Raw genomic sequence first — 23,624 nt, 5'->3', positions numbered from 1 at the left:
CCGGGCGGTGCGGAGCCCCACATGGGCCGGTGCCTGGCGGGGGGCGGGGCAGAGGCAGTGAGCGCCCAGCGCCTTCCCGCTCCTGCGCGCAGACCTGCCCGCTCGGCCTCGGCTCCGGACGGTGGAGGCTCCTGCTGCTCCCCCCGCGCTGCCCGCAGGTGAGCGCGGCGGCCGGCGCGGCGTGGTCTGGCCCTGCCTGGGGTGGGGTGACAGCGGGCTGGGGGTGCTGCACCCCACCGCCCGTCCCCGCTGTGGCGGCCGTTACTGTCGGGGGGGCCCGCGCCGTTAGTGGCCAGAGCTGCTCGGAGCGGGTGGCGGGGGGAGCGGGGTGGCTACGAGCCCGGCCGCTGGGCCGAGGCGCCTGGAGCGAGGCCCCCCCGCACCCCCACCCCGCGTGGGGGCGATGGCGGCGCGGCGGGGCTCGGCGGTGCAGCGTGGCGGGGCCGGCGGCAGGGGGCGAGCGGCCCTTGACCTTGCTGCGCCTGTCCTGATGGAAGGCGGCATGTGGCGTGCCGCAGGCCCCGGCCCGCCCGCCCTGCGGGCCCCGGCAGGGCCCTGGGTCCTCTCTGCGCCGCGGGGCGGTGGCCGCGGCCCCTCGCCCCTCTCGGCTGGCCGCGCGGTGCGGGCTGCCCTTGCGAGACGCGGTCGGGCGCCCGTCGGAACGGTACCACTGCTGCCGCCGCCGGCGTGCGCGGCCCCCCGCGCCCAGCCGCTGCCGGGGGAGCCGCCTGCGTTCGGAGGTGCTGGCGTTCCGCCGTGCCCTCACGCTCTCCCGTCCTGCTGCCGGGGAAGGCCCGGCGGGGCGATCTCGCAGTTGCTGGAAACAGCCCAGCTCTTGCCTTGGGGATCTGGGCTCCCCGGCCATGTCACTTCAAGTTGCTTGTGTGTCTGTTCAAACCAGTCGAAAAACTAAAAGTTCATGGTCACTTGCTTTAGTTCCTCAACCCTTTTGCTCTCTTTTATTCTAGAAGTAGCTGTGCAAAACCATAATGCTTACATTTTCATCTGTGTTTGTTTTACTCTTTCAGCCATGCTCCGTTTATCTACAGTACTCCGCCAGATAAGGCCAGTGTCCAGAGCACTTGCCCCCCATCTAACACGAGCATATGCAAAAGATGTTAAGTTTGGAGCAGATGCTAGAGCTCTTATGCTTCAAGGAGTAGATCTTCTAGCAGATGCTGTAGCTGTCACCATGGGGCCAAAGGTAACCGAAGATTTTGCGTTTATTTTATATTAATGCTTTGACCTGGTTGAAAACACCATAGTAGAGAACAATTGTTAGTTTTCCCTCTGTAGAGCTGCACGATTGCCATCTGCAGATGTGTAACACAAGGATGTAGGGGTACGGCGGGCCTACTGCAAACAGTCATATTCTCATTTTTGTCATCTGAACCATGATAGTAGTGCATGTGCTTTTCATAGTAACAAAGTAAAATGATTTGGTTCACTGGAAGATGCAGTATACTTGTTAAAAGAGTTTGAAGGTTGAGAGTATGTGCATAATAGGTTACAATGGCTCAGCTGATGGCCTGTAACAATGCAGCGGATAATTTAACTATCTTTATTGTGAGGTGGGTTAATTTGCATGTGGGGTTTTTTAACTAATTATGGGTTTGTATCAGTTTACCTTTTAGTATTAATAAAGTGAAAGAAACACTGAAAGTGTAATGTTGAGTTTTCAGTTGACCAGTAAATGTTATTAGCTTAAGTGAAATTCTGTGGCAGTGGCATTCCTTTATGTTGCTTATAGGACAGAATGTAGTGTATGATTCCCTGTAAGTTCTAGGTCTTTTGGAAGACTAACTACTGTATTCTGCATAGTCATGCAACGTGCAGATGAGAGTCTTTCTTAAGGAAGAGACTGGTTTTCTGTTCCGTTTAATAACAGCATATGCATGGTAATTCTTCTCAAGGCTGCTTGGCCTCTGTAAAACTCATTCATGTATTTCTTGCATGTTTTTGGTGCTCTATTAGTTATATTCAAAAGCAAAAATGCCATAAGCTGAGCAGGTGAAGGTTAAGAAACAGTGATGTCAGCAAGCTGTGGTTGTTTTCCATAAAGGAACAAAGTTTAAGTGTAGTCAGTTAATTTAACTCGTTTTTTTGGATAAGGCTACTTTGTGAATGCCTAAGCATAGTTTTAATGCACTGGTTAAAGGGCAGTTCCTGATGCAACTTACTGTAACCTTGTGGGGCTTTTGTTCCAGTGTTCTCACTTCATCTGCTGTTCTCCAGGTATTTATAGAGATTTAGGGACTGTACTGTAATGCCTGATTCTGCTTCCAGCATTTTCAAGAAATATCACTCCGATGAGGAAAGTTCCCTTTCGCGTTGTTCTTACGTTTAAAGAAACGTGGTTGCAGTCTCACGCAATCTTTTGGTATTGCTGCCAACATGCTGATTTCTTTGTCAGAACTAGTTCATGTGAGCGCTTGGATTCTTGATGTGCGGGACCATTCAGAATGCCTGTGTATTTCCTGGTGATGTTCCTTTTTCAGGAACACAGATAAAAAGTGTTTGAGTGTAAGTCCTCTGATGTGATTGGATATAAGTAGATTTTTTTTTTGTGCCACTCTCCTTATAACCAGCACATACACACTTGGAGTAAGACCATGTCAAAATAGAAAATAAAATCAAGCAAAACAAGGGGAGGCTACATGAAGAGCTTACCAGTAGCAGGATCCTCCAGAGAGAGTTTTACTCTTGAACCACTTTTAGATCTAGGAGAAGTGCAGGTCAAATGAAATAGCAGTGAGAAATCAGATTATGTGTTGTTTTGCCATATTGTTCTATAGTACAGACTTAGAATTATGTAAGCTCTTTCCCAAGTTCAACACCAGTAACTGAAGCTTAACACTGCTTTTGCAGCTGCCAGGGCTGGTTGTGCGTGAGGAGCAGCGTAGCCTCGTGCGTGGCAGGAATCCCCAGCTAGTTAAAGCGCTGAGGCAGACGGGAGTGGGCTCTGCGAGCAGGAACGCGGTGCGCCATAGCGGTCGCACGCTGTGCGGAGTCCGTAGCTAGTTTGCTCGGCACGTGATCCAGACTCTGGCTGGAGCTGAAGCTGTGCTGGCGTGTGATCAGCCGCGGCAGTGGCTCGGCAGGAGCCAGTGTGGTCAGCTCTGGGCTGGAGCTGACAGGCCGGGTGTAGGGGCTTGTGCAGGGTCAGCCAGGAGCGACAGTGGTGAGGTGGGGCAGTTGCTCTCCCTTCCCCTCTTCCAACAGCTCCAGCTGCCAGGATAGCTGAAGAGGGCCTTCAGGGCAGGAGCGGCCCAGAGGTGGCTCTTACATTTCTGCTGCCTCCAGCTCAAACTGGAACACGATTGTTTGGGGCAGCTGTTCAAGCTATTGAATTCATCTGGGAACAAGCAACCCTCTTGTGCACGTGCCTCTGCCCTGCGTTCCCTCTGCAGTCCGCAGTTTGTCCCGTATTGACTGTGTCTATTGCACAGGACAGTCCAGCTTTTCAGTTGAATGCAAGTGCAGGCTAAGAGCAAAAAGGCTTGTTAACTTGCAGGGCTTGAGAAATTATTGCAACACATTACCACAGTTTAAGTATTCTCAGTCCTCTTTGCTAATCACTAATAAGGCTTGAGTCTACCTTTTTTTTTTTAAGACCATGCAATGATTTGAGTTTTCTATTACTATTTTTCAATCACATAAACTTTTTATTGTGATTTGATAGAAATTTTGCAAAGTTCAGTATGTTGCTGTGTTTTTAATTTTAGAGGAAAATACCGGTCTTAGGGGGAATCTCTTCAATTACTTTTCTCCGTAAAGCCAATTTTAGTTTAGCTGCAGACTTCTGAGTCTGTGGCATTGAGCATTATGACTGGGGAATGAAGCCTCATTCTGTGAAAGTATAAACCTTTGAGCCATTTTTCCAGTTTTGCAGAACTTTGGAAATGTGTGTGCTTGGAAAAAGTCCCAGCTGAAAGCTCTGGGCAAGGAGGGGTGTTTCTATTCAGCTGTGGCTGTTTAAAAGAATTTTCATCTTCAGTTGAACTCTGAGAGTACTGTGGATTACGTGGCTTTGATTTAATATTTGTTCTTTGTCACCCTAGGGAAGAACAGTTATTCTAGAACAAAGCTGGGGCAGTCCCAAAGTGACAAAAGACGGTGTGACGGTAGCAAAGGCAATTGACTTAAAAGACAAATACAAAAACATTGGAGCCAGGTTAGTTCAAGATGTTGCCAACAATACGAACGAAGAAGCAGGAGATGGTACCACTACTGCAACGGTACTTGCACGTGCTATTGCCAAGGAGGGCTTTGAGAAGATCAGCAAAGGAGCTAATCCAGTAGAAATCAGGAGGGGTAACTTTTTCCCTTGTTTTTAATGTTTAGTCACTGTCTTTTTACTTTTCATATCCCCAATTTGACTGGCTTCCTGAGTAAGTTGCCTTCTTTTTGAAGAGCCACATAAAGCTTTATATGAAGAGCAATGTGTAGAGAACCCACTTGTTTCTGTTACGATACTCTGAACAATTATTAATTTTTCTAATCATTTTACTATTTTATATGCAGTTAACTTGTTTAATTTGTTATATGTAAACTCCATTTAAAGCCATTTCTGCATTTAATTAATTTTTGATAAGTATATAAATTTACTGGTGCCATGTAAATTGCTATAAATTTCAATCGTGATGGAAAGTATGTCACACCAACTCCAAAAAATGATCTCTAGGAATATAAATGACAATATGGAACTAGAACTGCCAGTCACTTGCCTTTGAACGTGCAAACCTGATGCATTTTTGCAGTGTGGACTTTGGTTTGAAACTTAACTTGTTTGTGGGTTGGGTTTTTTCCTATGCTGTCTGCCTTGTTATGCTCACTCACAAGTATTCCGTTAATCTTTAGGGGTGATGCTTGCAGTTGATGCTGTCATAGCTGAACTGAAGAAGCTCTCTAAACCTGTGACAACTCCAGAAGAAATTGCACAGGTAAAAAAATAAAAGTTAAACCAAGTTTACATAGCCATTCTTCAGAAAAAGTTGGAAGTCAGGTTTAATGGAGCTAGGTTGTGCGTGACACCTGAGTATTCTTCTTATATATGAAGATTCAGAGTGTGTTTCATTGAATGATCCTCATGGTAATACTTCCATTTTCTTGAGTTATTTAAAATTTCGAGTATTCTGCCTTCAACTACACTGGTAGAAGTTAGTTCAGAAGGAGGCAGTTTTTCTCATCTTTAAGTTTCATTCCAAAATGTGATCTTAAAACATAAATTTGTGTACTTGAGAAGAATCGATGAGAGCAAAGCTGTGTTGGTGGGTGGGAGGTGATGGCAGACTTCTGGGGGTGTGGTGGTCTGCTGGGGGAGGTGCAGGTTGAGATGGGTGCCCAGCTGGGTCTCTAACACCAGCTGTGTTGGCCTTCATGGAGTATTTCTCCCCATGGCTGCAGATTCAGCTGGCCTGCGCGTGCTGCACGAGCCCAGTGCAGGGGATCTGGCCCTGTGCTCCAGCTGCCCCAGAGCCATTAGCACTTCTTGGACCCTCGTGTGGGAGTGCTACAGTCAGCTGCCCTGTCCTGTCAGGAAACATGAGAATTGAAAACAGTTATTCTGATTTTCCTTATAGTGGGGAAACAACTCACTTGTGTTGTGCAATGAGCTAAATGGCTTACTGTTTCAGGTTGCCACAATATCAGCAAATGGAGATCAGGAAATCGGCAATATAATCTCTGATGCGATGAAAAAAGTTGGACGAAAGGGTGTGATCACTGTCAAGGTGAGAACTGGCCAACATACGGATCAAGTGCGAAGTGATTGTCTCTTCCCCAGTTAGGACTGGCTTTTGTGGCACATGATATAGCTGTTGCTGCTCACAGATGGTATCCCACCATAATTCCTCCCTCCCAGCTCCTTTAGATCAGAGTTTGATCACTGTTCCCTTTTATAATCCTTTTATTTTGAAGGGAAGCACGTAAAACTAACGTGTGGTGCAGAGACTTTCACTCTGTTGTGCATATTATGCTAAAAATATTCGTGTGCTTTTGGTAGTAAAAAGGGTCTTTAATGTGGACTTTCTTGTGTCTAAACAGGATGGAAAAACTCTAAACGATGAATTGGAAATCATTGAGGGTATGAAATTTGACAGAGGCTACATTTCTCCGTATTTTATTAATACAACCAAAGGTAAGTTAATAACAACACACGTCAAATACCTTACAGTGGCTCTTTAAGTTAGAAATAATGGTGCCTGTTATGAAGACTTTACAATCTGTTACACCGCGTACTACAGCAGATAGGACGGGCGTCCTTCCCCGTCAGAAACTTTTAACTCTTGGTAAAAGCTTCTCTGTTAAGCAGGGACAGTGTCCATGCTAACATCAAGCTGGCCCTGCAACACTCCAGAACAATGCAGAATTGAAAGTGGAGTGTTGGAGAAAACAATTTTTTTTTTTTTTAATGCCATTGAAAAGTGCAACAGTTGCTCCAAAGTAGCTCCTCGAGTTCAATAGAATGCTTGCTATGTTTTTATAATCAGATTGTTCAGATATTGCATGTTGTTTCTGCAGGGCAGAAATGTGAATTCCAGGACGCTTACGTTTTAATCAGTGAAAAGAAAATTTCTAGTGTACAGTCCATAGTCCCAGCTCTTGAAATTGCCAACGCTCACCGCAAACCTTTGGTCATCGTTGCTGAAGATGTTGATGGAGAAGCCCTCAGCACTCTAGTCTTGAACAGGTGAGGTTTAAAATCCATACTTCCAGACAAATACTGCTTGTGTGTGTATCTTCATCCTTGTAAAGGAATGCACACAAAAGCATGTGTTTGAATTTGCCAGTGTAGTACTGTTGTCTGTCCTCTTACCAGCACCAAGGAGGCAGCAGCTTCTGTACATAGCTGTCCTTTGCATCAGTCCGCACAGAACCGCAGTTGTTCCCTAACTACCTTGTTGAGCAAAAGCAGCTCAGTTCATGAAGGTCTCTTTGTTGCTTGATTGTTAGAGCTGTACTGAAATAACTGGTTTTAGTAATAAGACTTGTTCTCTGAACACATGTGGAGTGTTGCTCTCTGAATTCTTCTCCTTAGACTGAAGGTTGGCCTTCAGGTTGTTGCTGTAAAAGCGCCAGGTTTTGGTGACAACAGGAAAAACCAGCTTAAGGATATGGCCATTGCTACTGGTGGTGCTGTAAGTAATGATGTTCTGCATGGCTTTGTGCTCTAAGAAATGCTAATGGTCTTTAAGGAGCAAAAGAACGTATGTTTTTAGGTCCCTGGCTTGTATTTGCTGTGTTGCAGGCTGCGTCCTGTTCTTTCAGAAATGTAACAGTAACTCTCATGTTTGGATCTTTTTTTAAAATGTGGATATCGATAATTGCTGTGTAATACAGCCCTGACCAACCATGACTAATACGTCCTTTTAAGTGACTGAAGTTGCACACAATTTCCTTGCAGTATTTAGGTTGTTAAGGGGAAGGAGGAATATTGGGGACATTTTTTAGAAATAGCAAAGCTTTCTTGCCACCTTACAAAAGCGATTGGCTCACAATTGCCCAGACTTGGCTGTAACTTTCTTTTGTACTCAGCTTCTTCAATAATCAATGTGCTGATTAGTGTCCTTCTACACTGCTTTTTTTTTTTTTAATACACACTTCAAAATCATAGCATGATACTGGGATCCAAAGGTTATTGAAATACAAATGTTTAAGCTAAATGGAGCACAAAGTAACAAAACCAGCAAACTCTGTTCTAAAGTCAGCTTTGTGCCAATATTCGTAACCTCTCAGAATACAAGGAGGACTCTTGTAACACAACTCTACCTTCCAGGCACTTTGAATCAGGGAGTTACATTAGTCAATCGTGAATGAGAAGTTGGCAGCTCCCCCCTCTGTGAGGGCCAGTTTGTGAGGTACCCACGTGCCTGGACTCTGTTAGAAGGGAAGAGTTTCATTCCTCTTGGCTGCATTAGTGTGATTATTTTGCACTATTAACCTGCTGCATGAGTTCGTATTTCTGTAAATAAAAATTTCAAGTATGGAGAAGCTGTGAATTCCAACTTTTCACGTAACTTGTTTCAGGTGTTTGGAGAAGAGGGTTTGACCCTAAATGTGGAAGACATTCAGCCTCATGACTTTGGTAAAGTTGGAGAGGTGATTGTGACAAAAGATGACACCATGCTCCTAAAGGGGAAGGGTGAAAAGGCTCAAATTGAAAAACGTATTCAAGAAATTATCGAACAACTAGAAGTTACCACAAGTGACTATGAAAAAGAGAAACTGAATGAGCGATTGGCCAAGCTCTCTGACGGAGTAGCAGTGTTGAAGGTGAGGAGTTAAACTTGGGGAAGGGGCGGTATCGGTCCTTTATTGCCAGTCTAAGTTACTGCTCCGTGGTTGTCTCGTAATCTTAGCAGTGGATTTGGATAAGGAGTTTGGCTTCTTACAGTGCTACACTTTAGTATTAAGAACTTGATGAAATAACCAGCCACAACGGTGTGTTGAGGCTCTGTGAGTGCTGAGCTACAGACGAACACTGCCCGTTCGGGAGAGAGTGGGTTTGCTTTCTGGCACTTCTCAGTTAATGACTCCAGTTGGCTGTTTATTTTTGTGGCAGCAGTTCCGTTGCCAGCAGTGCTCTCCCACCTGGGCTCCTTGTGTGGGCCTTGACGTGTGGTTTGCTGCTTGTAGGTTGGTGGCACAAGTGATGTCGAGGTGAATGAGAAGAAAGACCGAGTTACCGACGCCCTGAACGCGACCCGTGCTGCCGTGGAGGAAGGCATCGTGCCAGGCGGTGGCTGTGCGCTGCTTCGCTGCATTCCAGCATTAGATGCCTTAACACCAGCCAACGAAGATCAGAAAATTGGTAAGTGAATTACTTGAACGTGTGTGTGGAAGTGTTAAGGTGAGACTTTCTTCTGTCCTGAGGCTTTGTAAGATCAAGTACAGATTGCTCTCGGTGAGTTTTTAGTTACTTGATCTTTAGAACCTCATCTCCCCTTGGTATGGCAGACTCTGCTTTACAGTGGGAAGGAGCTTTCACTGTGTCCCTGACCTGAATGTGAGAGAACCACCAGTACAGCAGCAGTGCCCCCTGCAAGAACTGCACACCATGACGGGGAGAGCTGACTGTTGCAGCCGTTGCAGACAAAGTCTAAGAGCGCTTAAGAGGCTGTGTGGGAAATCAAAGGGGAAAAGGCTTTGTGCCGTGTTACCTTAGCAGTGCTCTTTACTGCCTTGTGCAGAAGTAAAACTAAAACGTGTGGGAATATCCCGCAAAGATTTCCTTTGGTGACAAATGTCAAGTACCAGGGAAGTTTTTTCCCTGGAACTGATAAAAATAGCTTATGTTCTTGCTCAGAGGGTTCTCCCTTTCTGTATTGATCTCCATCACGTGAGTGCACGCCTCGGCAGTAGGAGCAGCGCATGCAACATGTAACTCTGAACATCCTTTTTCTTACAGGCATTGAAATAATAAAGAGAACACTGAAAATCCCAGCAATGACCATTGCAAAGAATGCAGGTGTTGAAGGGTCCTTAATCGTTGAAAAAATCCTGCAGAGTCCCTCAGAAGTCGGCTATGATGCAATGCTTGGGGACTTTGTAAATATGGTAGAAAAAGGAATCATAGACCCAACGAAGGTAACCTAAAATAGTCTTAATTCTCAGCTTTCCTTCCTCCCAGCTCACGTGGTGGTCAGCAGGTCTTAAGTTATTGCTTTCCTATTTTTAGGTTGTGAGAACTGCTCTGATGGACGCTGCAGGTGTCGCGTCCCTCCTATCGACAGCAGAAGCAGTGGTGACTGAAATCCCTAAAGAAGAGAAGGAGGCGGCAATGGGAGGGATGGGCGGGATGGGGGGAGGAATGGGAGGTGGCATGTTCTGATTCCTGGGACAGGGATGTGGCCTGAGCTGTGCTGCCCGAGACAGTTCTGACTTAACCTTCAGGTGTCAGTGCAAGAGGGTGGATAGTGACTGAAGTGAGGCTGGTGTTTAAAAGAATCACTGTAACCATCAGTTACTGGATTTCATTTAACACACGTGTAATTGTTTACAGTCATTGTCCATGCCTACAGATAATTTATTTTGTATTTTTTGAATAAAGACATTTGTACATTCCTGATAACTGGGTGCAAGATCCATCTACCAAGGTCCTGATTTAAACTTAATTAAGGCACTTGATATTCTGTTTCAGAATTTATTGGTGCTTGCCAGTACTAGGAAGAACTTGGAAGCCACTGTGCGTGAGACTAGACAATTGTGTACCAAGTAGGCAAATACACAGTTCTGTGACCTTTATGTAATAAAACCAACTGCTCAAAAGTTACCAAATGTATCACCTTATTCATCTGTACACAAACCCAGAGTCATGGGAGAGCCTTGACAGCCTGTTGCTGCTGACTAGAAATCTGACACAGGCATGGAAACGACGGGGCACTTCCCTCCAGGGAGCATTCCTTTCTCTAGAATGTTTCTCAGAAATACAAGTGACTTCAATTTTGCTAAGAAATACCCAAGCTGAACTGACAGTACAGTTCTCTGAAATATTAAACAACGCTATGAAAATAAGGCACGCGCACTGACGTGTGTTTTGCCCTGTCCACGCTGCTTGTTTCACGTGCTGGAACAGGCCCAGCGCGTCTTTCACAGTACTGTGGGAGGGAAAGTGCCCTGAGGGGATGAAACAGGTAAGTCATCTTTGCTAAGGGCTGTGGGTTTTCTAAATGCTTCTCTTGCTCGGGTGTATTATGTGGTTACCTCCTCGCCTTGAGGCTTCCAGTCTTGTCTTCCAGCTTTCTGGTAGCAGGCTCCAGGATTCGGTTTGAGTTGTTTTGCACTTGATGCTGCTTTTCCCTTAAAAATGAGCTTTGTTTGCCCCCTGCTGTGTCCTTCCACCAGACACCACTACTGGCATGGATGTGTAAAGCCTTTCCTGCCTGCTTTTCAGCTCTTGCTTTCCAGACTTCTGAGCAATGGTGTTTCCAAATTTGGGCATGTTTGTCTCAACAAAATTGCTTTACAACTTCTCAGTGCTTTAAAACTGACCTCTTAATCCAGCTGTTGCTTTCCTCACCTTCCTACTTTTCATTATCCGTCACAGACAGGATGTGTGAAATGTCAGTTGCTCTCTCTGGAAAAGTATCTAAATGGTCTGAAACTGCTTCAGGGCTTTGTGCTGACCTGTGCCTTCCTGTGCTATTTAATGCACTGTTCCGGAGGAACCCCGTGGATTACAGATGCTTTGGAGAAAGGACCAGCTTCACCTAAGTTCAGTAAGGAAATCGGGTAATGCAAGGCAGCACAGGGACAGGATTTAAAACCTGTTCAAACCTATTAACAAGTTTCTTCAGAGACTGGAAAGAGAATATTGTCAGGAACAGAACTACTGAAAATTAACTCAATCAAGACAGCTGGTACCATTGTAATGGACTAACTAATGGTGGTATGGTACTAGAAAACTAAGAGCAAAGGTTTAGCTCTCTGTTTTATTTAATGACAACTGGCCTTGGGTGTGCTCGTCCGTAGTAAGCGAAGGACAGCAGTGTGGTACAGAATGTTGTGTGTCCCTGCCCTAGCTCTCAAAGAGGTAATGCTTGGTTTAAAGTTGTGTTGGAACTGGGAACTGTTTCACTAGATGAGATGTATCTACCATGAGGGCAGTGCAGTGTGTAACGGCAGAAGAGCAGCAGGCAGGCACATTCAGCCTGCCAGACAGCCTACAAATTCAACTGTGCACAGAGCCCAGGCCGCTGAGAACCGCTGGCTGTGGCTGGAACTGCTGCACTCAAATTATAGTCCTCCCTACATTAAGTGTACCCCTCACATTTAACTTCTGAAAACTCCAGAGTGTCCAGGCTGTGGTGTGTTTTCTGTTGCAGTTGCAGGTCAGAGTTCCACAGCACCTGGAGACTCCTGACTTACCCCTGTCCTTCGTTTGGATTAACAGCACCTGCTACTTGGTGCTTGACAAACCTCATACTCCCCAAGGCCAGAATGTTGGTTTCACTCCACTTGGTCAGAGCTGGATGAGTTGATGCTGTTAAGTTACATTCACACTACTAATAACTTAAACTTGAGTTAATACATTACAATGCTGAGGAAAAACCCATAAGCTTGGATAAGGCAGAACTTACACTGTGACTACACAAACTGGCAAGTTACTAAATGGCAGCCTGAGATACCTGGTGTTACAGTAGCTGCCAATTGTCTGTTACTGGTAACACCTTAAGTTGCACTTGATTGCAGCTTGAACGTTCTATGTGCATCTGGCTGCAGAGGTGTGTTTTGTACAGTATAAAGTCACACACAAAGCTCAGATATGAAACAGATGCCCCAAAGGAGGAGTATGGCACCTCTTGTATGAACAAGTTTATATGGAGGTTTTACAATTTTCCCTTTTATGTGTGATGAACTTCATGAAGCATTAGCTCCCGAGGTATGGTTGTTTCTGGGCCGTGGAGTTTGGATGCTCTTCTTTCAAAGGCAGCTACCATCTGCTTTACTACTTCATCAAAAAATAGCGTAGCAAGTTTCGAGTGTAGAAGTGAACGAAATTCAAAAGAAACCTGTTTAAGAAAATAGAGAAGAATTGTTTTTCTTGTATCTATGGTTGTGGTAAAATGCTGTTACAAATAGACAATGTCATTGAAGATCAGCTGGTCTGCAAGTAAGCTGTGGGAGAAGGAACAGTTAAAACTGAACTGTGGGGGAGTGTGTCTGTGAAGAAAAGCCTTGTTCCTTAGTCAGGGGACTGTCTCCCCGGGCTTTTCAATGAGAAGAACCATTTTGTTGAGGTCTCTGAAGTAATCATTTCCATTTATCTAAACTAACTGTGTTTTACTTAATAAGAGATGTGTTGCAAAAGGTTAAGAGATGTGGGATAATGAAAAGCTACTGACAAACAATAACATAGTTACTTTGTGCACAGAATTCACCTGCGAGACAAAAGTTGTCTGAAGAAAATCCTGCACGGCAAGAGAGCAAACGTACAGGTAAGCTGCAGCACACGCAAGAGGCATTTAAAAGCAGCTCGAAATAGTCACCTATTAAATGCCAACATTTTAAATCGGTCTCTCCATCGGGGTAGCTGTAGTTATGGTATGTTCAAACAAGAGGAATTTACTGACTAAAGCTACAACTTGGCTTTTGTGTGCCGTATCTCCTACCTGAACAACTCCTACTCCCGACCTTCGCTGTCCCGATACGGGCAGTCAGTGTCAGAGTACAGAGGTACTGGGGAACCCCTCTGCACCAAGCCCTCGGGCCTCCCACCGCAGTGCTCACAACTGAACTTCCACATTTTGTTCTAGCTACTGAACCTTGCAGTTAAACTGAAGCTACTGCAGCAGTAAACAGTGATGGCAGGAGTGCAGGGAGTTGGCTTTCTCCCTCCACCCTCAAAATAAAAGGTCACTTTTATGTCAAATAGCCTTCAATTACGCTTTTCTGCTGTGCTGGCCTTCAGTCTAGTTAGGTAACGTTCCCCTAAGGCTATGGAGTCACGTTGTTTTGGAATACACAGCTTCCAAAAATGATTACAGAATTTTCGGGAAAAGAAACAGGTTGTTCTGTGATTTTTATCACTCCTGCTATAGCATGTCTTTTGGATTGAGATTTAAGTATTTTTGTTGTTCCTGATAAATCAGCAGATTAAATGCCAAATGGAGCAAATTCAGCTTCTCTCAAGTTGCTTATGAGTAATGTGTGTTAACTGGGAACAGTAGCACAGAAGTAATTAAACTACTTGGACTGTAAGCCAGGTGTAGCTTCATTTACATTTGCTTGACCTCAAGCATCAGGAAAATTAATGTGCCTTTTGAAAGTCTGGGAGTTGTCATTTAGAGCACAGCAGGCCCAGAGGCAAGTAACACAGCAGGTCAGTAACTAGCAAGGGTGAGAGGCTGTAAGGGCTTGGCTTTGTGAGGCAACCCCCTGCTCCGCTGGCTGCATTTCTCCAAATGGGGTAAGAAGTAAGAAGGATCGATACTGTTTCCCCAAGAAAGTGAAAATGTCCATTGTAAGTCCAGTTTTGACACCCTTCAACTGAAATTCTTGACCTGAAATGTCAAAAGGTGGCTTTGGCATTGAAGGGAGGCATGGGGGGGGGGCGGGGCGTGGTTCCTCACAAACTCATTATTTAGATTATAGGGTTTAAACAATTCAAGTTTTCTCACCTGATTTATAGCTTGGGTTAAGAGCTTATGTACTGGTCAGTAGCAGGAACTGGCACCTATTTGCCTGGAGAACTTCAGATCCCATGAGGAAATAACATGCAAATATCGCTGTCAAATCCCATGAGAAATGTATTTTTTTGAGTGCCTATAGATTGATTTTTACTGTTGAACTGTATGAAGTGCAATACAGCAATAAGCTGAAAGTTATTAACCCCAGGAGATGCATGTGCCAGTTTACAAATACTCCAAAAGCTCTCTTTCCTATTTACAGAAGATATTTTTAAAGCAGAGTATCCCAGTAGATGGCAGCAGGATCAACCCATTTCTGTGTACTTTTGTAGCCTGTTCTGAACCCCAGCTTAGCTACGTGCTCAATGCAACACCTACTCTTAACACTATGAAATGGAAGAAAAAAAGTGATGGCAGACCAAATAGACAAAATGGAAAAGCAATAATGAGTGGAAAGCAACTTGTCTAGGAGTACCAGGCTAAATCAGATACTAGATGTAAAAAGCAACAGTCTTGAGCTGCAGTGATATCCCATCATAGAATAGAAAGTCAGCAAAAATCTATTGTACCTGTATTGTAGAAGGAAGAAGACTTAAAGCACATGAAAAAGTAAAATTGGAAGCCAGGAAATTAAACTGACCGAACTGCAGGCCAAACAGGACAGATGGGAGAATACCTACTTTCTGGTATCAAGAGCACTTAGGTTGTAGAGTAATTAAAGGAAATACCAATGTATATTTAGTATTTCTCCCTCTGTATTTGACTGTCTAAAAACTTCAGCATGTTTGTAATTGTGCAGTGGGAGATACCCATCCCTAGGCTGTTTCATGGTACGTGGACACCTCACGGAAGACTGCTGTCTCTAAAAGACACCGTAGTGGTCTCCATGTGGTAAAGTTTGCAAAATTTTTTTTGGATGACTAAAACAAATTTGTTTTCCCTGTGTATGTGTTTTTAAAAAAATAGTTCCAGGCATTAAAAAAAAAAAAAAAAGCACAGTGAAAGATACTGTTTCTATGCCTCTACCTAGCATGTGGCAGTCTTAATTACAATACTTACTGAAAAATCCAATGTACATGTCCTTGGGTAACCAGGGATACCTGGGCTGAAACGCCACACTGTTTCCAAGTGATTAAATAGTCTTCCATCTGTGCAGGATGCCTAAAAGAAAGTGTAAAAAGTCAAGCTACAATTAGGCTTTTACAGATGTGACAAAGTGGTATTACTGAATTTTGCATTTGCATTTGGTTAGACAGCAAAGGTCACGGCATAGTAAACGTTATTCTTACAGTGTAGGCAGCACGAGATCCTATTTGCACAGTGTCATGTACAGCAAAGTAATTGGCTTCCTTTTAAGGGAGAGGAAGAATTTTTGTGTTGAGTGAGTCATAAAACAGATCCCTAGCATGATGCATGGAACACCAAAATAATGCTAATGCTATATACCAGAATTCTGAACAACATTATTTTAAGTAAAGGACATGGATATTTACTGTTTGGGGTTTTTTTTTCATTACATGTGTATAATGTTTTATATACTGATCTACAGACTGGCAGTCTTGGGCTATAGGAATGCTTAGCATGAAAACAAACCTGACTGAAGACAAACTCCAAACATCTTCTGTCACAAGATACTATTGCGAGTAAGAGTTACCATGAAGTCAATAAGACTATACACTCAAGTTCATAATCAGCTTATATGTGGGCTTTAAGTTGCTGGCAAGCCATATTTAAGTGATGTTTCAGGAGTGCTTGCATACAAACCTCCTTTAAAACTGCAAAGAATTTGCAATAGTTGGCTTTGTAGTCTTCATGACAACAGGGTCCTTATATTCACTCATTTTGCTTTTAGCACATACAGCTAATTTTGTGTGGCTATATTTATAATAGAAAAAGATTGAAAGACATATACTTCAAACTCATCCAAATACATAATCTCAATTGGCTTGGAATTTCTAGAGAGAATTTCTGTCACTTTTTTTAATTCTTTTTTTACAAGTTCTTACTGTTACCACAAGCAGCTCTGCTCCAACAAGACTACCCGTGAAGAACAGATGTTCCCTGTGGTTTGAAAGCCGTGGTAAGGTAAGCCATCACAAAGACTAATCAGCAGCACAAAAATACTGACATTTTTCTGCCCAGGAATGAGATGCAGTGCCTTCCTACTTCTACAACAGAAAGGGGAGGAGTAGAGGGAAGATTAGACACGAGGAGCTGGGCTTGCTTTTCCTGCTGCTGCTAAAAGGGCAGGAAGAGTGGGAAAACTGCCAGCGTGTCCCCTTTGCTCCCAACCTTATAAGTAGCAAACTCACTCCGTGCTTTCCTCTGCAGCAAGAGCTGCTGCTACCAGCCTGATTTTTCCATTGCTCAAGCACTGCTGCCGTAAGCGACAAATCTGTGCCCATTTTGTCACACCACCAGCAGCCCGCTATGCTAGACCACCATGCAAGCTGCCTGTGCCCAGAGTTATTTCTGAGGACGGTGAAGTAGTCCAAACACACAATCGCTTCTCTAGAACTGTTCCTACAGTTATCACATGAACATAATGTAAACTTCTCGGAAAAATAATCCCAGCAGAGAAAAGGCTAATAAGTCTAGGAGGAGGAAATCTAAAGAAATGGTTTTCCTCACCACTTTCATGATCTTTTCTGAGACAAGAATGCCTCTTTTGAGGGAATTAGAGGGGAAAAAGAGCTGGTAAGCCAGTCCGATAGCTATGTGAAAGAAAAGCCAGTCTTGTCAGGGAAGAACAGAAAGGGAAAGCAGTTGGCATGTAAAATGCAGATTTTTCCATTGTAGCTGTTCAACTTTCTTAATAAAGGGAGAAATATTATTTTTCTTTCCAGAATCAGTAAGTACCTTGAATAAAGGCACTTTGCATACTCCTTTTCCAATTTATGTCTCCCCTGTACTTGGGAAACGCAGTTTCTGTTTTGAGTAGTGCCTCTTAAGAGGGAGCCTAGAACAGAACAGTGAAATAGGATATCCAAACAGTTATCTTGAACAGCAATCAACTGTTGTAATTCCACTAGTTACTCCAAAAAATAGTCAAGACCTGCCATATGAAGGGAGAGGCAGTTTTGCTGTAAGGAACCTGTTCTGAGCTGTTCCTAACCAAAACAGATTTGAACATGTCAGGCCAACTAGTCAGAAGACCCGGACGTTATTTAAAATTTCTCCCTTGACATTTTTAATTGTTGCTCTTGAAAAGCTGAAACGAGGAGAAATACTACAGCTTCTCTTCTGAACAAATTAATTCTAAAAAATGGACTTTAAATCCACTCTTCTATCTTCTCATCTATACACTGAATAACAAGTTCTTCAGCATATCCTACACTTAAGTTTAAGACTTCTCATATTAGCTAGGTAAAGTTGTCAGAAGAAAAGTAATGATGGATAGCAAATTTGCTAAGGCAGCAGAAGCTACAGTTGTGAAAGAACTTTTAAGTGAGTATTAATTTTGCATTTAGAGAGGCTTGGACAAAATTCTAACAAAAACAAACAAAAATGGTATATCCTCATTAATGGCTGCTAGTTTCTCCAGCAAAAGGAAATTAAAAAGCAATTCCTCCCCATCTCATTTGGCAGCTTATGTTTTAAAAGCACATTCAAATTCTCTCCAGCCAATCTAAGTCTTTAAACAAAAGCAACACAAGGTTTGAGCCACACAAAGCACTTCCAGCATCAATTTTGTTTTGAAGCACCAGATTTGAATTTCAACAAACAAAAGTTATGGAAAGTTACAGCTAAGAAAAAAAAAAAAGGAGTTACCTTAACTAAATGTGGTCTCACTAGGGTAATAACCGATGTGTACCTCTCTACTACAGGAGGGAATCCTATTTCTAGCTGTGCTTTACAGTATCCAGAGCGCTTCGATAATACATCTGACTTTTTGCACCAAGGAACAAATAGTTTGTAATTCTCCACAACAGCAACAACTTCATACATTTCCTGCATAGAATACCTGGAAACAGAAACACGAACATTAGTTACAAGGTATTTTAACTTCAAATTCAGTATTTAACTGTTTCAAAGATGGTGTAAATGGCAGTTTGGAAGGTGAACATACAGTCACCTGAAAACACTACCACTGTTTTCGGAAATTAAAAAGAAAAAAAAAAAGTAACAAACTGGTAAAAGTCTTTGCATAAAGATGCAAAACATCACACATCCAGCAGTAAAGTTAGTGAACGGGGAACCTGGTGTCTGCCACTTCCTGCAATACCAGGTAAATACACATATATTTCAAATAGAAAAATATTTTTTTCAGCACAGTTGTGTCTTCATTTAGGTAGATCTTTTGCATTCCACATAAACAATGCAGACTTGATTGCTACCCAGAGAAGGTGTATCACAACTAAGGTACTACATTTCATAAGGTTTGAATAGAGAACGCTACTTTCCTTATTTTGGCCCAAATAAAAAAGCTTAATTAAAACATACATGTGATGGAAAACCTCACAGCATCACAGAATGGCTGAGGTTGGAAGGGACCTCTGGAGGTCATCTTGTCCAACCCCCTGCTCAAGCAGGGTATTGAAACCATATGAAAGAATATGATGGCAACTTTTTAGTTGATTCTGTGCTAACATGGCAAAGCATTACATAGCTATGGTTTTTAACTTTTAGTTCTGACTCAGAAAAGAAGTTAAGCACATGCTTAATTCCATCTGTGTTTAAAATGAAGCATGTGTTCAACAGTGAGTACTACTGGACAAAGGCTCTTTCCAAGCGACTATGCAAAATCTATTGCAGTTCAAGAACTATCACATAATGGAGTGTTAAGCATAGTCAAAAAAATTATGCTAATAAACAAATAGTTCATACTATTGTGGACCAGAGACTGGGGGCAGATCCAAGTCTCATCAAATGAACAGGAATGGAATGAATGGAATTTTCCCACTAGCTTTAAGGCAAACAGGATTTCAAAATCTTTTTCTATGTGCTCAAGTTTCTTCATCACACGACTAATTACTTTCCTTCTTTTAAAGAAAGAAGAAAATCTCGAGAAGTGAGAAGTACAACATAACGTAAGTGCAAATGTTAGCACGTATTTGGGATGGAAGGGAACAAACAGAGTTTTCACACCTGTTGGTTTATTCCCATTTCACCAGATGAAATTAATAGGGTATTCTTCCCTTTCAGGGTTGTTCTTGTTTCGTCATGGAATAGAAGGATTATTTCTGCTCTTTCTTTCTATGGGGCAAGGGTTTTGGGTTGCTACATTTTTTTATGCTCAATTTCAGACTGGAAAAAGCCTGTATCTACAAATTCTGGAAGTCATAACTCCTTCCTAGTCTCCAATTGGGCAGAGTCATAGGGGCACGTGTGTCGGATTAATCACAGCAAACACAAAATCGATAAGCATATAACATCTCTTTTCACACATCTATACAAACCCTATAATTCTTCTTTCCGAATATTCTTTTCTTTTATTTACTAGCGGTGCAGCGAATTTGAAGAAACTTCTTGAAAAGGTATGGCTCATTACAGGCACTTGCAAAGGAGAAATTCTGGTCATCAGAATACCACAAGAAGCCAAGTGCCTGCAACAGTGAAAATGCTTTTAGATGCGTTCAGTATCAGCAAAATAAATAACAACACATTCAGGTGAGACAAACAATCTGTTGTATAACATTCCAGAAAATGTCAGATTCAGATGGAAAAACAAAGGCTCGTAACAGTATACAAACTGTTAAAAACACACGGACTTTTTTTTTTTCCCCTTAGGAGAAACTAAAAATAGTCTCCAGTCACGAGAAAAGTAACTGGCAGAGTGAAATACAAAGGCCCTCATTAAACATTGGCTTCATGGCAGCCTGAGTTCATGTACAATCCTCATATGCACTTAATTTGCAGAACAGGCTTTCTTAACAGCAAAATCGAGGCGTAGTCTGCAATAATTTACCCTTTTGGAATAAGCAAAGAAGAGAAGGTTCCACTTGGAGATACAAAGCTGAACTCTGCTCTGCTCCCTCTGTAAAAGGACAGTTTCATTTTGAAAGTCCCTTCAGAAAGTGCATTGTTTTTACCCAGCTTTCAAAATTTCCTTCAGAAAATATCATGCAAAACCTTGGACACAGTGTTTTCAGAAATAACAGTTAACAAATTACCTTTAAAAATGCTAGTAATTCTAAGATTGCACCCCAGTGTTCTCTGTGAACATCTGCACTGAAATGTAACAAATATTCATTGCGATTAATAGGTCTGTTCTGCCAAACTATTGATTTTTGCCTAGATCAACTCAGTTAAGATTCAACATGCTACTTCAAAAGCTCTGATTTTTGGCACCAGGAAGTTAAAAATGCCCCTGTTTGCTGTCAGCGATTCTACAAACATAAGCTAAAGAGCAACCTAGGTCTTTTACTGTCCTTTCTCTAATTAAACAATCAAGACTGTACTTCTGGATTCACATAGACAAAAATGGAACCAACCTTCCCCATTTAGCATTAGGCTTGTTTGGTGGTTTGTTTGGGTTTTTGGTGGCTTTGTTAAACACAATGAACAGATAGATGCGTTATTTACTAACCACCAAAGTAGCCTAGCAAATTACAGGTACCGATTTTAAAAAAATAAAATTACTATGAACTTGTTCTTTAAAAATCAACATGACTTTGAATTTTAAAGAAACACAGTAATAACCTGGGACTCACCACACTAGCTTATATGGTCACTGCATTAGGAGACAGGCAAATAATAAATTGGTATTGAGTTTAGAGGAAAATAACAATCAGCAGCAGCTGATTAAAAACAATCTGTACAGACTTTTAAAAAAGAAATAAGCAACTGTGACATGAAGCAAGATGACTGACAACACAGATTGTAATCACTGCAGCTGAAAAGGAGTTACTTAAGATGGGACAGAAATATGGTGTCAAAATTAAGAAAGAATAGTCAACTTCAAAAGTCTGTAGGCAACAAGCTCTGCAAATCTTTGCAACTGTGTCTCAAGAGATGTGGACACGGTCTGGTTTTTTCCACACAGACTGGACAAGACTGTTAAGGAAAAGCCTTGCTTTGACAGAAACGCTGGAAGGGCGCCAGAAAGATTGTAGCTGCCTCAACCAGATTCATAAAAAGTGTTCAAATGTTTGGACCAGACCTCATTCTGGAGAGCTAATGAAATTACTTTCTCCATCTGGGGCTACATATAGGACACAGTCCAAACTAGTTGCCACGTTTCTTCTCTGTGTGTGTTTTTTTACTGTAATGCTATGCCAGTTTATTGTTTCATACCATTTTATCTAGACTTGGTTCAGCTACAAGGCTGAAAAACAATCTCTACAAATAATCTTTTAGCTGCTGTAAGACAATGTCCTCTTTGCAATTACATTGCCGTCCGAGGAAGGCAAGGTTAAGAGAGGTTATAATGTAACAAGCATGGCGAGACTTCATCTCTCTCCCGATTCTATCTGAAGAAAAACAGATGCTCTGAGAATGTGCTGGGCTCAGTCCCAGTCCAGGAAAGCACACCTCTTCAAGAAATCACAAAAGCACAGATGTCAATGGACTGTCACACGTGTTTTTGTGAACCCGCTCAAGGCCACAGAAGAAAAGCAAAGTCCATGTTAGAATTCAGACACACCTACCACCTCTGTGTTTATCCTCTGACAGTAACACAACCGTACCCGCTCACACTGCTCTTACTGGCATCATTCAATTCCTGCCGCTCGCTGCTTTCTCTCTAAACATTTGGGCACTGATCACAGTATCACCTGACCTCCAGGACCTGAAAAGGAAGCATTTACTGGGGTATGGTCCACATACATAAGTGATCTATATTCAGTGATTATTTTTAATAGCTACAAAATTTTCAAAGCCTAAAGATCAACGTATTTTTGAAATAAGGCACCTCAAACTCCTGACTATAAAAAGACTGAAATTAGTGGCAAGAGCATGCCAGGGCAGTTGGGTTTACTGTTATCCCAACTGTTACTTCCATAAGGTTAGTGAGATCTGGTGGCCATTTTAAGGTCTGCGAGACATGAGTTGATCTCATTCAAATTCTTTGCGGACAGCTGTTCCAATCCCCAAAAATAAGCGTGGCCAACGAGTGTCCTCATCAGCATCTCAGTCTGAGTAAGTGCAAGACACTACTTCACCACCTGAGTCCTTGAAGCCTGCTACTCAGCACAGTAAGGGGTCTGCCGAGCTGACAGCAGGTACAGAACGTACACCAACGACAACTGCAAGAGGTGAAAGCACACCCGGCTTCAAGGCTACAAATAATACAGCACGGTTGGGGATTCACCTTGCACTTGCTTAAAACCAGCTGCCAAGATTCTTGCAGCTTACACTGGAAACATTTTCAAACTGAGGTTACAACCAGTTACGTAATGAGTTTCCTTATACTGAACACCCTTCCCAGTAATTGACTTTGCCCTCAATTCAAGACTAATAAATTACTTAAAAAATAGGAATTTTGTTTTGAACTATTTTGATATTGCAGCCACATCTTGAAGATTTAAGCACAAAGGATATACAGTAAGAAATGGGGTCCAAGCAAGATGACAGATTATACCCCTGCACAGTAACAACTATGTCAAATGACTGCTTGAAATTTGACATCACGAACCCATCTCTATTCTACTTTTTCACTGGTTTTATGAGGATGACAGTAAGACTTTGAATTTAACAAAAATTCTAACAAAAAATTTAACACAGCAGCACCACCGTTAACAGTAGTAACAGGTGAGCCTTTCTTCCCCTCCTCTCGCAGGATTTTCACCTTACACGCTCCCTCGGCTGCTTGTTCTCTCCCAGGGCCAAGGTCAGCCCTTCTCCTGCAGCGCATTCTGCTCCCAGCCAGCCGTACATGTGACCAGGGGACAAGGAACTTGTTGCGTTCTCCCAAGTGGAAAACATCTGGGCGTTTTACTCAAGGTTTTCATTTCTTTTACGGATTGCTCAGAGTTATGCAACCGGCTCAAGCAAACAACACAAGTTTATAACCGGAGAATCGTCTGTTCTTCCATCCACGCCGGCCGCGACGAAAGGAGCCAACGGCGACCGAAGCGGAGGGCACCGCAGCCGGCCCGCGGAGCGCAGAGCCGGAGGGCACCGGGGAGCACCTTCGCTCTCCCCGTCCCCACAGCCACCGGCTCCTCTCCGGGGCAGCACCGGGCACCGCCGCTCTCCCCCGGGCAGGGGCTCTCCCAGCGCCGGCCCGCGGGCTGCGGGACGCCCGGCAGCGCTCGCTCCGAGCGTACCGAGGCACCGCGCGCCTCAGGCGGCCCCACCCCGCCCCCGGGCCCTGGCAGCGGGGCCGCGCAGCGGGCGGCGGGGAGCCGGGGCCCCGGGACGGCGTGCCACCCGCCGCGGCGGTGGGAGGCGCCGCAGCGGGGCCCTGGCTGTCACCCCCGCGGTCACTCCGCCTCGCCCCGCGTACCTGACAGCGGCCGTGCGCGGCGGCGGAGCCGCGGCGAGCCCGCCGGCCAGCGCCCTGCCGAGCGCCCGGCCGCTCCGCGCCATCTCGGGCCCCGCTCCTCGCCGGCT

The 23,624-nt window shown here is 43.6% G+C and overlaps 2 protein-coding genes across 5 annotated transcripts; one reads left to right on the top strand and one right to left on the bottom strand.

Annotated features, from left to right (window-relative positions):
* Positions 1–23: 23 nt before the first annotated feature.
* HSPD1 (heat shock protein family D (Hsp60) member 1) lies at positions 24–10,278 on the top strand. Its single transcript, XM_068407768.1, has 12 exons — positions 24–158; positions 1,029–1,204; positions 4,062–4,314; positions 4,861–4,943; positions 5,637–5,732; positions 6,046–6,139; positions 6,523–6,691; positions 7,040–7,139; positions 8,029–8,274; positions 8,638–8,812; positions 9,410–9,588; positions 9,680–10,278. The coding sequence occupies exons 2-12, from the start codon at positions 1,031–1,033 to the stop codon at positions 9,830–9,832; spliced, it is 1,722 nt and encodes a 573-aa protein (XP_068263869.1). The 5' UTR covers positions 24–158; positions 1,029–1,030; the 3' UTR covers positions 9,833–10,278.
* On the bottom strand, positions 10,007–23,624 carry COQ10B (coenzyme Q10B). 4 transcript variants are annotated; one of them, XM_068407770.1, is made up of 5 exons: positions 23,518–23,624; positions 19,529–19,675; positions 17,901–18,093; positions 15,189–15,290; positions 10,007–12,512 (listed from the first exon to the last, which is right to left on the bottom strand). In XM_068407770.1, the coding sequence occupies exons 1-5, from the start codon at positions 23,598–23,600 to the stop codon at positions 12,345–12,347; spliced, it is 693 nt and encodes a 230-aa protein (XP_068263871.1). In that variant the 5' UTR covers positions 23,601–23,624; the 3' UTR covers positions 10,007–12,344. The 4 variants fall into 4 exon arrangements, with proteins under 4 accessions (XP_068263871.1, XP_068263873.1, XP_068263870.1 ...); XM_068407772.1 differs by having other exon boundaries at positions 19,529–19,692; positions 23,518–23,581; XM_068407769.1 differs by lacking the exon at positions 23,518–23,624 and adding an exon at positions 22,858–23,037.

This window comes from Nyctibius grandis, chromosome 9, assembly GCF_013368605.1.
Source record: "Nyctibius grandis isolate bNycGra1 chromosome 9, bNycGra1.pri, whole genome shotgun sequence".
Taxonomy (NCBI): domain Eukaryota; kingdom Metazoa; phylum Chordata; class Aves; order Nyctibiiformes; family Nyctibiidae; genus Nyctibius; species Nyctibius grandis.
Note: the sequence above shows the minus strand (reverse complement) of the source record. Positions and strands in the feature narration are given on the sequence as shown.

Bases quoted from the DNA above. Each gene is read 5' to 3' on its own strand.
- HSPD1 (XM_068407768.1), top strand. From the start codon at position 1,031: ATGCTCCGTTTATCTACAGTACTCCGCCAGATAAGGCCAGTGTCCAGA. The intron at 4,315-4,860 runs GTAACTTTTTCC...GTTAATCTTTAG, and splicing joins TCCAGTAGAAATCAGGAGGG to GGGTGATGCTTGCAGTTGAT. The intron at 7,140-8,028 runs GTAAGTAATGAT...AACTTGTTTCAG, and splicing joins CCATTGCTACTGGTGGTGCT to GTGTTTGGAGAAGAGGGTTT.
- COQ10B (XM_068407769.1), bottom strand. From the start codon at position 22,994: ATGTTTTCCACTTGGGAGAACGCAACAAGTTCCTTGTCCCCTGGTCAC. The intron at 19,676-22,857 runs GTGAAAATCCTG...TCACTGTTGCAG, and splicing joins CAGCCGAGGGAGCGTGTAAG to GCACTTGGCTTCTTGTGGTA. The intron at 18,094-19,528 runs GTTTGTATAGAT...TTCTGTTTCCAG, and splicing joins TCGGAAAGAAGAATTATAGG to GTATTCTATGCAGGAAATGT.